We start from the raw sequence: 14,752 nt of genomic DNA, 5'->3' as shown, positions 1-14,752 counted from the left end.
TTCTTGGAAGCGAAACAGTGCATGTATATATAAGGGGGATGATTCACTTGTGGCACATTAATCCACAGCACCATGAAGCCTGCAATACTTGTCCTCGTTCTTAGCCTCTCCGTTCTTGTGGCAGCCTACGAAACTCAGGCAGAAGCTGTAACAATGAGCCAGTAAGTAGTGATAATTACATGTACACAAAATATATGAGAAATGTGAAATTTTAATTGACGTAAACTAAACATTTTCAGGGTGGTTAATCCAGAGTTTGAGCACCCACACAGCCTCAGGAAAAGGTTGACTGATGACCCAAATGAGAAAAACAAGTATGTTCCATTTCAGTTTTGTCTGTTTGACTGAATTTTTGTGTACAAAAGTTGTGTAAAACAAAGGTAAAGGAAGAAAGAAAAACGAAATGGTGACGTTTTGATATAAATAATTACATTGATAACTATCAAACTTCGTAAGTAATAGTTATTTCAAAAGTCACTATCAAAATGCGTTTTTTTTTTTTCAGAATTGTTATTTATGACACATTATGTAGTTTTTTTTCTTATTATATATATATATATTTTTTTTTTTTTTTTTTTTTTTTTTTTTTTTTGTGAAAGAGTCTTTAATGTTTCTGCAGGTCGTTGAGTACTTGCCAATAGTACACACACATAACTTGTGCACTTCCACTTTGCAACATTAACACAATTATTTTCACATCACAGCGACGGGGATTTTGGTGTGAGGTATGAGAGGAAATTCTAGAACTGCTGTGAGGATCTCAAGTGACGGAAGAAAATGACGGAGACTCTCTACGGGAAACTTGGGTAAATTCATCGATAAATTTACTCGTATAACATAAAATATGGAAGGTTAAGCAGAAAAAAACAAGACAGAAATTCAAGCAAGATTGGCAAGGAGTGACGAGAAATTGTATAGATTTAGGAGTTTGTTATGTAAACTATTCATTTTCTGTTCCTGGGAGGTCATGTAAATCCTTCTCCAACCATTTTCTTTTCAGAATAACAGTTGAACAAGAGAAAATTAAGTCGTAAAAACTGACTCGTAAATGTGCCAAATTTGTAACTGCATTATGTGTGAATATGATAGGAAGAAAATGTGATAATAAAGTAATGAAAGTTAACCCTACTTTTCGACCTTTATTTGCATTCTTATTTTGCAATAATATTTTTTTGAGGAATATTTGTGCTTCTGACTTCAGTCTTCGGACCTCAGATATGGTTATTGTTATGAAGCCATACGGTTATCGTTATTGATCACTCGTGCTCGAACTCTTGATGAGGCAACACCTTGTGTATAACGCAGTAATAAGTACAAAGTCTTGTGCCACTTGAGCTACCCTGGAGCCCGGGGCCTCTCGTCTCGCTTGACGTTGTTGTTCCTGAGTTTATCTTAACGTAAATTGGAGTAAAGTAAAATCCTGTAAATTGCAGAACATGTGTTGTGCTTTGCCAGCACCTTCAGTGCTCTTGCTTTGCAGGTGACACGAGGCTACAGTAGTAGTAGTCAACACCCCACCCCAGACCCGCAGCTCTCTTCTACACCAGGGTAGCCCTTGTGGCTTTGACCCCTGGGTAGGGAGGTCCAGTAGTCTGGGGCGTCATTTGGGCGCACTTTTTCTTTGGTCCTGATTTCTTTTCCTTCTAATGTGACTTTCCTGAGCCTACCGGAGTTCCTCGGAACGCCCGTATTCGCTTGGGGGGTGGGCATTGAATTACCGTCCTTCGCCTAGGCAAGTTCGGCGGTAAGGAAGTGTCCCACACATAACTCGATGCCACTGTGGTACTGGAGAACGCAACCAGGCTTCCACTGGGGGGGTAGAGGACGAAATACTGATTCACTCTCTTAGCTATTGCAGTTAGGTTGATAACAACAGATAAGAGGTTTTTGTCCCTTCAGGACTTCGATTTTGAGCAAAGGGGTCGGACCTGGTCCCAGAATGAATGACTCCCCGGCTACCCCTTCTCCTCCTCAAGGAGGGGGGGCGACTCATGACCACTCTCTGACTACGAACAATGGTACCCCCACTAATGACAAGACGAGACGACCAATTTTCAAAATCCCCACCCAGAATGCAAGGTTCGAGAATGTAAAATGCGTGAACGAAAATCTGGTCTGTGTTTTTTTTACCTTTGCTTTAAATAAAATCCCTGAATATGTCAATGTCGGTTATGAACGTGTTCAAGTAAGACCTTATGTCCAAAAGCCAATGCATTGTAATAGATGCCAAAAATTCGGAATACCGAATCACAGTCCGGAGCGCACCTTCCCGTCCGGGCTACTCCTGTGAGGACTTCGTCTGGCTCGCGATCGGTTTCTCGAGAGAGAAGCAGGTCGCAGTCTGTCAGTCGTCTCCCTCGCCAGGAGGTGCAGGACATGGAGGCTTCTGTCTCCAAACCATCCCGTGAGAGGTCCCCGGGAAGCGAGGGAGAGGAGGCGCCTCCCTCCCATAAAAAGAAAATTAAAACTGGTGGACAAGGCACTTCCAAACCCCATAAAACGTAATCATCGCGTCAACCATTATACAATGGAACTGTCGAAGTCTTAGATCTAAAGTAAATGACCTTAAATTATTAGCCTCGTCCTATGCTCCCCATATTATAGTTCTCCAAGAAACTCATTTGACAAACCTCGTCTCTGACGAGGTCGTATCGCTCAGGAACTACCATTTATGTCGGAAGGATCGTAAGGGTAATGGTGGAGGCGGAGTCGCCATGTACATCCACCAAAACCTCCCTTTTACAGAAGTGACTATTGATTCTACTTTGGAGTTTGTCGCATGCAAAGTAAAAATTAATGGCACGTATCTGGCTATATGTTCAGTCTATTGTCCGCCTGATAAAGTGATAATCTATGATGAGCTTTTTGCTCTTCAGGAACGTCTGCCACAAAATAAAGTAATTTTAGGTGATTTTAATGCTCATCATACGTTATGGGGTTCCCTACGAGTGGATGGTAGAGGTGAGCAAGTAGTTAAGCTGATTAACGAGTCTGATTTAGTCCTTCTGAATGATGGTAGTCCCACGCGGGTGGACGATAATACCGGGAATTTGAGCTTTATAGACTTATCACTGGTCTCTTCATCAGTAGCAGCCAAGTGCCTGTGGCACACCATTGACGACTCATTGGGAAGCGATCATCTTCCTATCTTGATTAAATATTCATGCGACACAGTGAGAACGCCTTCAGCGCCTAAATTTAGCGTAAAAAGAGCAGACTCGGTCACCTTCACAAGGAGCGTCAAGCTCGAACTTGTAGGAGAAACCATTGATGATAAAGTAAACAATATTCAGAATTCGATTATAGAAGCAGCTTTGCTATCCATTCCTAAAACTTCGACAGATAGCGTTAAGCATAGAGTTCCATGGTGGACACCAGATTGCTGCAGGGCGATGTGCCAACACAATAAGGCCTACAGGCTTTTCCAAAATAACATCACAAATGAGAACTTTTGCAATTATAAACAAGCAAGAGCTAGGGCTCGTAGAGTAATTAGACAAGCAAAAAGAGACTCCTGGCGGAGCTTTGTCTCTACTATTAACAGCAACACAAAAACATCAGAGGTTTGGTCCACTATCAATAAAATCAATAAGAAAAAAACATCTTATAAAATAAATAACATCATTGAAGAGGGTAACAACTTGGATTCACCTAGAGACATTGCTAATGCACTCGCCAGGCAGTTCTCTCATACAAGCAGCTCAGCAAACTATCATCACGCATTCCTGCCCATCAAGGAAGCGGCTGAGCTGCAACCAATTCACTTTGCCACAGGAGATGACTTTGATTACAACCAAGATCTAACAATGAATGAGCTTGTCCGAGCCCTAGAAGCCTATAGAGGAACATCCCCAGGCCCCGATGAGATTCGATATGAGATGATAAAGCATCTTAATCATGATGACATGATTAAGTTGCTAGAAGTGTACAATGAAATTTGGAAAAGCCACACTTTTCCAAACTCATGGCACTTCGCCCACATCATTCCCAAATTGAAAGGAGGGGGTAATCCCAGATTTGCCATCTCCTACCGCCCAATTGCGTTGACAAGTTGCTTATGCAAGGTCATGGAACGAATTGTTAACAGTAGGCTATTGCATTTTTTAAATTCCAGTATTTTACTAGTTGACGAGCAGTGCGGTTTCCGAAAGGGACGCCAAACTCTCGATCAACTAGTAAAGCTGGACAGTCATATTCAAGAGGCAATTGCCAAAAAAGATTTTTTGATTTCAGTATTTTTAGATATAGAAAAAGCCTACGACATGACATGGCGATATGGCCAACTCAAAAAACTTTATGCTTTCGGATTACGTGAAAACTTGCCTTGTTTTATTCAAAATTTCATTTCTGACAGAACTTTTTCTGTCAAATTATTTTTTTTTGTCCAGGCAAACGGGGTCCCACAAGGAAGTGTCTTGTCACCTACATTATTTCTATGTATGATAAATGACATCTTACCAGCGCCTCCTCGGAATCTTAAATACTCACTGTACGCTGATGATTGTGCATTATGGCATTCCAGCAATAATGCAGAATTCTCAGCAAATCGCATCCAATTGGCACTGGATATGATTCATAACTGGGGCCTCCAGTGGGGTTTTAAGTTTTCCATTAGAAAGAGTATTGGGGTATTTTTTTCACATAGGAGGAAGCCGAACATCAGGCTAACTCTAGATAACCACCCAATACCTATTCAAAATTCTGCTAGATTTCTTGGGCTACTTTTTGATAGTAGACTCAATTGGAAAGACCACATTGGTCAATTAAAGAATAAATGTCAAAGAGCACTAAATTTATTAAAGTGCATTTCTGGTAACAAATGGGGAGCTGATAGACAGTCTTTGCTAATGGTATATAAAGCCCTGATTAGGTCTAAAGTAGATTATGGGTCAATCGTGTATGGCTCGGCATCGAAAACAAGTTTGAAAGGTTTGGATGCTGTGCAGAATGCTTGTTTGCGTGTGTGTCTTGGAGCCCTGAAATGTACTCGGATCGAGCGTCTTGAGGTGGAGTCAGGAGTACCTCCCCTCCGACTCAGACGCGGCCAGTTAGCACTGACCTATGCCGCAAAGGTGGCTCGAGACTCGAGCCACCCTAATGGCAATGGAGGCACTAAGCCCTTTGCCACGAGACTCCACGACCTCGTCGAGAAAGTCGGTATAGATCTCTCTACCATCGATACCCTGGTTAAGTCAAACATAGCGCCATGGGAAACCCCCATTTTTTCTATCATGGAAGCCTGGCTTCCATCAGCCAAGGCCATGGCGCCGGAGGGTGAGGTACGCCAGAGGTTCAGAGAGATCCTTATTAAACATCTATCCTTTTTTCATATATATGCCGACGGCTCCAAGACAGATGAGTGTGTAGGTGCGGGTGTATACATCTCCTGTGGCAAAGTGAGTGGACCAACCTCACACTCACACACAAAATCAAGCAAACAATAGACCTGTGGGACACATCCCACAGGAAAGACCGAAGGGAGGAGGTGGTGTTGGCCCGCCTTAGGGTCAACGCCTCAAGATTTACCCACCTCACTCCCTACATTGAAAAAAGTTATCTTCCAAAATGCCATATCTGCAACACCAACCTTACCATCACCCATATCCTTACAACCTGCCATAAACATAACTTCCATAGACAAAAACTAAAAAATTATTTCCAACGAATTAATAAAATATATATACTATCAGATGATGAAAAGATCATCCATAAAGAAATCACTTTTTTAAGAGAGACAAAACTTTATGACCTAATATAGATTGAAAGAATAAATAGGATCCTTGGCCACATGCCGCTGGTTGATAGCCAAGAAATCCAACAAAGAAGAAGAAGAAGAATCGTTATTGATCGCAGCTATTGTTATGAATATCGAATAATTAGACCTCTAAAAGAGAAATGTATTGCTATCGTTGTTTCGACGTGAAAAGTATAGGAATTCTCACACGTGATCTGCCGTTGATCATATCGCGGTCAAATTATTGAAAAAAAAAAAAAAAATGTAGAAAAAAATATGAAATGAAAATGTTACATTTGTTAAATTCTTCACACTGTAGTAATGTATTTTGCATATGATAAGTCCGATTTGAAAAGCTGAGCTTCGCCCGGCCTGTGCCCATGAGGGGAGCCCGGACTGTGTCGACTAATGCTGACTCGCTAACGTGTGTCAGCTAACTCGGCTGAGCTTAGTCCTTACCCGTCGTGGTGCCCAGCCACAGCAGTAACCTCCAGGCGATAATTGCAACTTTTCGCGCCTGGTCGGGGCGCGAACCGCCGACCCCTCGGATGAGAGGCCGACACGTTACCACTGTATTAACCCGGAGGCTTTTTATAAATGAAAACTTCAGTCGTTATGTTAACAATTAGTGAGGTATGGATTACAACATCCTTTGAAATTAATTACTAAAGTTTTTTTTTTTCATCCGCTTCGGAAATGTATCCACATGTATGGATAAAAAGAATGCAAATTATTCTGAAACTGATAGAAAGAAAGATAGATGGATAGATAGATAAACACACATAATTAGAGAAATGCCGAGTGCTACGTAAAGGCTAAAGTTTACATGTGATAACTGCACAATATATTTAATTTTACTATATCCGACATTTATACACACTTGCACCACATCAGTACTTACGTGAAACTATCAACTATATACTAAAATAGCTTTTTAAATGCGCCCCACGTTATATTATTGAGATGTTTCTATAAATAATATTTTGGATCCATACATATTTCTAATGCACAGTACCTCATTCCGTTGAGAAACCAGGTCTCATTTTTACGTTAAAAAAAAAGGATTTAACTGGTTTCGCATATATCCTGGTGTAATGGCTTTGTTCGTACTTCGCCTAGGGAAATGCGGACGTATATCTATCACCATAAGCTTTTACTTTCAGTTCATTACAGGACAGGGCTTCCTATATGATGCTCTTCTTGCTCCTCTTGATTTCACCTCTCCAGATTAGAAATAGCCTGTCCTTATTTCAGTGTCTACTTTGTTTAGCGATTATCATTTTGCCTTTACGCAAACACTGTCCACTTCCACTTAGTTCCCTTAAAAATTAAACTTCAGTCTGTTCTTTCCTGTTCCTCTTTCGTAACCATGTAATTAATATTGGAGTTATTTTGTTTTATTTTGCTTGCTTTCTCACATATTTGGAGATGTGTGTTGAGGCTAAAAGGCAATGACTATAGATTTTAAGTGCAATGTAATAACGACATGTTGCTTTTAATGGTGATATTCAATTTACCAAAAGCTTTCCAATCCTTCCGAAATTCTAAAAATTGATTTTGACCTTTTACCCTGGCAGAATTTTCATTTTGTGTTCGGCTCTCTTTCCGTAATTATTATTCGTTCTCTTTTATTGTATTTACATATTTTTCACGTCATCCTTTTCCTATATATTATTGAATTGGCCAATTCCATATCTCCCTTAGGTCTTGTATCCATGTTTCTCCGCTTCTCTAAACACAATTTCATTTTATAGGTATTTTATTTGGCAAGTGTTTATGATGGAACAAAATTAGCAGAGTTCATGATGTTTTTCAGTATATTTAATTTCATACATTTTCAATTTCTATGTTTTCTGATGCTTAGAGTATAATGTTATTGTGGAAAGTCGGTTGTACTTATATCTCGAATTACATTTCAACATCAACTCATTTTTTTTTCGTACAGAGTTATATTGCATACGAATGAGAATGAATATAATTCTCATTCATACTTTTTCTGCATTTGTCAACCTGAATACGCTTTATTGTATTACTGATTTACGTGAGGTTACCGCCGTTATTTGCAATTACGTTACAGTTACTATTTAACATCACGAACTGTCTCTCACTCTTAAAGCTGCTGTTTGGGCTGAGTCATGTCAACTTCATTATGGATTAATGCATGTTTATCTTTTTTTTTTTTTTTTTCTTTAGCGCTCATGTAAGGGCAATCGTGCCATCTTCCCTGTTTTAGCAATGTTTTCACAACTAAGCTATTCTTGGAAGCGAAACAGTGCATGTATATATAAGGGGGATGATTCACTTGTGGCACATTAATCCACAGCACCATGAAGCCTGCAATACTTGTCCTCGTTCTTAGCCTCTCCGTTCTTGTGGCAGCCGACGAAACTCAGGCAGAAGCTGTAACAATGAGCGAGTAAGTAGTGTTAATTACATGTACACAAATTATATGAGAAATCAGAAATTTTAATTGACGTAAAATTTATTTGTAGATAGAAAGTTTAACAGTGATTACTCTTGTCATTAACATCGCGATAGATTAGAAATTAAAATATATTCTTTTCTACTCATGTTTGTTCAAATATATGCATATATTGGCAAAGTTTATAAATCAATAAATAAATAAACTAAAAACAGTATATAGAGATATAAAAATGCACGAGGAAAAAAACAAGTAAACTCCTTAAATAAACAAGACATTTTCAGGGTGGTTAATCCAGATTTCGAGCACCCACACAGCTTCGGGAAAAGGTTGACTGATGACCCAAATGAGAACAACGAGTATGTACCATTACAGTTTTGTCTGATTTACTGAATTTTTGTGCTTACAAAAGTTGATTAAAACAAAGGTAAAGGAAGAAAGAAAAACAAAATGGTGACGTTTTGATATAAATCATTACAATGATAACTATCAAACTCCGTAAGTAATAGTTATTTCAAAAGTCACTATCGAAATGCGTTTTTTTCAGAATAGTTATTTATGACACATAATGTAGTTGTTGTTTTTTCTTTTATTATATATATTTTATTTCTTTTTTCTTTTTTCTTTTTGTGAAACAGTCTTTAATGTTTCAGCAGGTCGTTGAGTACTTGCCAGTAGTACACACACATAACTTGTGCACTTCCACTTTGCAACATTAACACATAATTATTTTCACATCACAGCGACGGGGATTCTGGTGTGAGGTATGAGAGGAAATTCTAGAACTGCTGTGAGGATCTCAAGTGACGGAAGAAAGTGACGGAGACTCTTCGGGAAACTTGGGTAAATCCATCGATAAATTTACTCGTAGAACACAAAATATAGAAGGTTAAACAGAAAAAAAAAACAAGATAGAAAATCAAGTAAGATCGGCAAGGAAATTGTATAGATTTAGTTTATTATGTAAACAGGTAGTATATTTTTGTTTCTGGAAGGTCATGTAAATCCGTCTCCAACCATTTTCTTTTCAGAGTAACAGTTGAACAAGACACAATTTAGTCGTAAAAACTGACTCGTAAATGTGCCAAATTTGTAACTGCATTATGTGTGAATATGATAGGAAGAAAATGTGATAATAAAGTAATGAAAGTTAACCTTACTTTTCGACCTTTATTTGCATTCTTATTTTGCAATAATATTTTTTAAGGAATGTTTGTGCTTCTGACTTCAATCTTCGGAAATCAGATACGGTTATTGTTATGAAGCAATACCGTTATCGTTATTGATCGCAGCTATTGTTATGAATATCGAATAATTAGACCTCTAAAAGAGAAAATGTATTGCTATCGTTGTTTCGACGTGGAAAGTATAGGAATTCTCACACGTGATCTGCCGCTGATCATATCGCGGTCAAATTATTGAAAAAAAAAAAAGAAAAAAAAGAGAGAGAGAGAAAAAATATGAAATGAAAATGTTACATTTGTTAAATTCTCCACACTGTAGTAATTTATTTTGTATATGATAAGTCCGCGATGAAAAGCTGAGCTTCGCCCGGCCTGCGTCCATGAGGGGAGCCCGGACTGTGTCGACTTATGCTGACTCGCTAACGTCTGTCAGCTAACTCGGCTGACACACTGTGCCCATCCACAGCAGTAACCTCCAGGCGACAATTGCAACTTTTCGCGCCAGGTCGGGGTGCGAACCGCCGACCGCTCGGATGAGAGGCCGACACGTTACCACTATATTAACCCAGAGGCTTTTTATAAATGAAAACTTCAGCCGTTATATTAACAATTAGTAAGGTACGGATTACAACATCCTTTGAAATTAATTACTAAAGTTTTTTTTTCATCCGCTTCGGAAATGTATCCACATGTATGGATAAAAAGAATGGAAATTATTCTGAAACTGATAGAAAGAAAAATAGATGGATAGATAAACACACATAATTAGAGAAATGCCGAGTGCTACGTAAAGGCTAAAGTTTACATGTGATAACTGCACAATATATATAACTTTACTATATCCGACATTTATACACACTTGCACCACAGCAGTGCTTACGTGAAAATATCAACTATATACTAAAATAGCTTTTTAAATGCGCCCCTCGTTATATTATTGAGATGTTTCTATAAATACTATTTTGGATCCATACATATTTCTACTGCACAGTACCTCATTCCGTTGAGAAACCAGCTCTCATTTTTTACGTTAAAAAAAAAAAGGATTTAACTGGTTTCGCATATCTTCTGGTGTAATGGCTTTGTTCGTACTTCGCCTAGGGAAGGTCGGAAGTTACAGGACAGGGCTTCCTATATGATGCTCTTCTTGCTCCTCTTGATTTCACCTCTCCAGATTAGAAATAGCCTGTCCTTATTTCAGTTTCTACTTTGTTTAGCGATTATCATTTTGCCTTTACGCAAACACTGTCCACTTCCACTTAGTTTCCTTAAAAATTAAACTTCAGTCTGTTCTTTCCTGTTCCTCTTTCGTAACCATGTAATTAATATTGGAGTTATTTTGTTTTATTTTGCTTGCTTTCTCACATATTTGGTGATGTGTGTTGAGGCTAAAAGGCAATGACTATAGATTTTAAGTGCAATGTAATAACGACTTGTTGCTTTTAATGGTGATATTCAATTTACCAAAAGCTTTCCAATCCTTCCGAAATTCTAAAAATTGATTTTGACCTTTTACCCTGGCAGAATTTTCATTTTGTGTTCGGCTCTTTTTCCGTAATTATTATTCGTTCTCTTTTATTGTATTTACATATTTTTCACGTCATCCATTTCCTTTATATTATTGAATTGACCAATTCCATATCTCCCTTAGGTCTTGTATCCATGTTTCTCCTCTTCTCTAAACCCAATTTCATTTTATAGGTATTTTATTTGGCAAGTGTTTATGACGGAACTAAATTAATTAGCAGAGTTCATGATGTTTTTCAGTATATTTAATTTCATACATTTTCAATTTCTACGTTTTCTGATGCTTGGAGTATAATGTTATTATGGAAAGTCGGTTGTACTACTATCTCGAATTACATTTATGTAAATTCAGTCATTTCAACATCAACTCATATTTTCCGCACACAGAGTTATATTGCATTGTAATAGAAACGATATGAATTAGAATGACTATCATTCTCATTAATACCTTAGCTACATTTATCAACCAGAATACGCTTCATTGTATTGCTCATTTACCTGAGGTCACCGCCGTTATTTGCAATTACGTTAGTTATTATTTGACATCACAAACTGTCTCTCACTCTTAAATCTGCCATTTGGGCTGATTCATGCTAACTTCTTTATGGTTGAATGCATGTTTATCTTTTTTTTTTTCTTTGGCGCTCATGTAAGGGCAATCGTGCCATCTTCCCTGTCTCAGCATTGTTTGCATAACTAAGCTATTCTTGGAAGCGAAACAGTGCATGTATATATAGGGGGAATAATTCACTTGTGGCACATTAATCCACAGCACCATGAAGCCTGCAATAATTGTCCTCGTTCTTAGCCTCTCCGTTTTTGTGGCAGCCGACGAAACTCAGGCAGAAGCTGTAACAATGAGCGAGTAAGTAGTGTTAATTACATGTACACAAATTATATGAGAAATCAGAAATTTTAATTGACGTAAAATTTATTTGTAGATAGAAAGTTTAACAGTGATTACTCTTGTCATTAACATCGCGATAGATTAGAAATTAAAATATATTCTTTTCTACTCATGCTTGTTCAAATATATGCATATATTAGCAAAGTTTATAAATCAATAAATAAATAAACTAAAAACAGTATATAGAGATATAAAAATGCACGAGGAAAAAAACAAACTTTCCTTAAATAAACAAGACATTTTCAGGATGGTTAATCCAGATTTCGAGCACCCACACAGCCTCAGGAAAAGGTTGACTGATGACCCAAATGAGAACAACGAGTATGTACCATTACAGTTTTGTCTGATTTACTGAATTTTTGTGCTTACAAAAGTTGATTAAAACAAAGGTAAAGGAAGAAAGAAAAACAAAATGGTGACGTTTTGATATAAATCATTACAATGATAACTATCAAACTCCGTAAGTAATAGTTATTTCAAAAGTCACTATCGAAATGCGTTTTTTTCAGAATAGTTATTTATGACACATAATGTAGTTGTTGTTTTTTCTTTTATTATATATATTTTATTTTTTTATTTTATTTATTTTTTTTTTTTTTGTGAAACAGTCTTTAATGTTTCAGCAGGTCGTTGAGTACTTGCCAGTAGTACACACACATAACTTGTGCACTTCCACTTTGCAACATTAACATATAATTATTTTCACATCACAGCGACGGGGATTCTGGTGTGAGGTATGAGAGGAAATTCTAGAACTGCTGTGAGGATCTCAAGTGACGGAAGACTCTTCGGGAAACTTGGGTAAATCCATCGATAAATTTACTCGTAGAACACAAAATATAGAAGGTTAAACAGAAACAAAAGCAAGACAGAAAATCGAGTAAGATCGGCAAGGAAATTGTATAGAATTAGGAGTTTATTATGTAAACAGATAATTAATTTTCTGTTTCTGGAAGGTCATGTAAATCCGTCTCCAACCATTTTCTTTTCAGAGTAACAGTTGAACAAGAGAAAATTTAGTCGTAAAAACTGACTCGTAAATGTGCCAAATTTGTAACTGCATTATGTGTGAATATGATAGGAAGCAAATGTCATAAGAATAAAGTAATACAAGTTAACCTTACTTTTCGACCTTTATTTGCATTTTTATTTTGCAATAATATTTTTTTGAGGAATGTTTGTGCTTCTGACTTTAGTCTTCGGACCTCAGATACGGTTATTGTTATGAAGCCATACGGTTATCGTTATTGATTGCAGCTATTGTTATGAATATCGAAAAATTAGACCTCTAAAAGAGAAAATGTATTGCTATCGTTGTTTCGACGTGAAAGTATATGTATTTTCAAACGTGATATGCCGCTGATCATATCGCGATCAAATTATTGTAAACAAAGAAAATAAAAAAATATGAAATGAGAATGTTACATTTGTTACATTCTCCACACTGTAGTAATGTATTTTGCATATGATAAGTCCGATATGCGAAGCTGAGCCTCGCCCGGCCTGTGCCCATGAGGGGAGCCCGGACTGTGTCAACTAATAGTGACTCGCTAACGTGTCAGTTAACTCGGCTGAGCTTAGTTTTATCCGCCGTGATGCCCAGCCACAGCAATAACTTCCAGGCGACGATTGCAATTTCTCGCGCCTGGTCGGGGCGCGAACCACCGACCCCTCGGATGAGAGGCCGACACGTTACCACTGTACTAGCCCGGAGACTTTTGAATTGAAAACTTCAGTCGTTATATTAACAATTAGTAAGGTACGGATTACAACATCCTTTGAATTAATAATAATAAAAAAAAAAATCATCCGCTTCGGAAATGTATCCACATGTATGGATAAAAAGAATGCAAATTATTATGAGACTGATAGAAAGAAAGATAGATGGATAGATAGATAGATAAACACATCATTAGATAAATGCCGAGTGCTACGTAGAGGCTAAAGTTTACATGTGATAACTGCGCAATATATATAATAATTTTACTATATCTGACATACACACTTGCACCACAGCAGTGCTTATGTGAAAATATCAACTATATACTAAAATAGCTTTTTAAATGCGCCCCACGTTATATTATTGAGATGATTCTATAAAAACTATTTTGGATCCATACATATTTATAATGCACAGTGCCTCATTCCGTTGAGAAACCAGCTCTCATCTTACGTCAAAAAAGTATTTCTTCGTCAGAAATACAGAAATTCTATTTCTGACGAAGATCTATTCGAATCCAGTTAAAGACATTTCCTGCATTGTAAAGATATTCATTCTCATCCATACATTTTTCTACATTTGTATCACCCGTAATGCTCGTACACAAATATATAGGTAATTCTTGGATGTCTAGCTATCTCTCAATAAAAAGATCACATTGCCAAACAGACCCGAGGACTATTTCGAAGGAAACTTTAGAAAAATATGATGTAAAAAAAAAAGAACACATACACACGTGATTTTGTAAAACCTAAAACAAAAAACGTAGTTCACTTCTGAATATAAACACAGATAAATAACTAAACGAGACAAAACAAAGGAAAACAGAATGAGAAAAAAAGAATAATCCATAACAATATTAGTAAAAACACCGGCCATTTCAAGGATAAACGTGCCCCTGTTTTACACAGTTTCTTCTTCGTCATCAAGAGGCAGTGTAGGAGTCTGATTCACACCTGACAGTTCCCTAAACAGCGCCATGAAGCCAGCAGTGATAGTCCTTGCACTTGGTCTTGCCATGTTGGTAGCGTCCGACTCCGTTGATGTACAAGCCACGAAAGAGGGCAGGTACGCTTTATATGTCTCTTGGAAGTGATCCTTTATAGGTAATACTGTCTGATTACAGTGGCTATTGTTAGGTGACCGCGTATATCTTTGTGGAAATGGCTACCATGACATGAATGAGTGAATTTCATCGGATAGTTTGAATATAATTGAATGGTCAAGTTTCTTCCAATAGTTCTACGTGCCTTTACAC

General features: G+C 37.5%; 1 protein-coding gene and 2 long non-coding RNA genes across 3 annotated transcripts in view; all 3 read left to right on the top strand.

The window, feature by feature from the left end:
• Positions 1 to 1,125, top strand: LOC125044323. The gene is made up of 3 exons (XR_007116472.1): positions 1 to 161; positions 240 to 314; positions 705 to 1,125. It is a non-coding gene; the product is annotated as an uncharacterized LOC125044323 (long non-coding RNA).
• Positions 1,126 to 7,989: 6,864 nt separating this feature from the next.
• LOC125044212 lies at positions 7,990 to 12,632 on the top strand. The gene is made up of 5 exons (XR_007116457.1): positions 7,990 to 8,150; positions 8,441 to 8,515; positions 8,900 to 11,732; positions 12,021 to 12,095; positions 12,488 to 12,632. It is a non-coding gene; the product is annotated as an uncharacterized LOC125044212 (long non-coding RNA).
• Positions 12,633 to 14,399: 1,767 nt separating this feature from the next.
• The window catches only part of LOC125044211, a 7,049-nt gene continuing 6,696 nt past the window's right edge, over positions 14,400 to 14,752 (top strand). Inside the window, exon 1 of the mRNA XM_047640726.1 lies at positions 14,400 to 14,562. Within this exon, the coding sequence (XP_047496682.1) occupies positions 14,474 to 14,562 (89 nt within the window). The 5' untranslated portion in view covers positions 14,400 to 14,473. The remainder of the gene's footprint in view (positions 14,563 to 14,752) is intronic.

Source organism: Penaeus chinensis, chromosome 35 (genome assembly GCF_019202785.1).
Source record: "Penaeus chinensis breed Huanghai No. 1 chromosome 35, ASM1920278v2, whole genome shotgun sequence".
Taxonomy (NCBI): Eukaryota; Metazoa; Arthropoda; class Malacostraca; order Decapoda; family Penaeidae; genus Penaeus; species Penaeus chinensis.
Note: the sequence above shows the minus strand (reverse complement) of the source record. Positions and strands in the feature narration are given on the sequence as shown.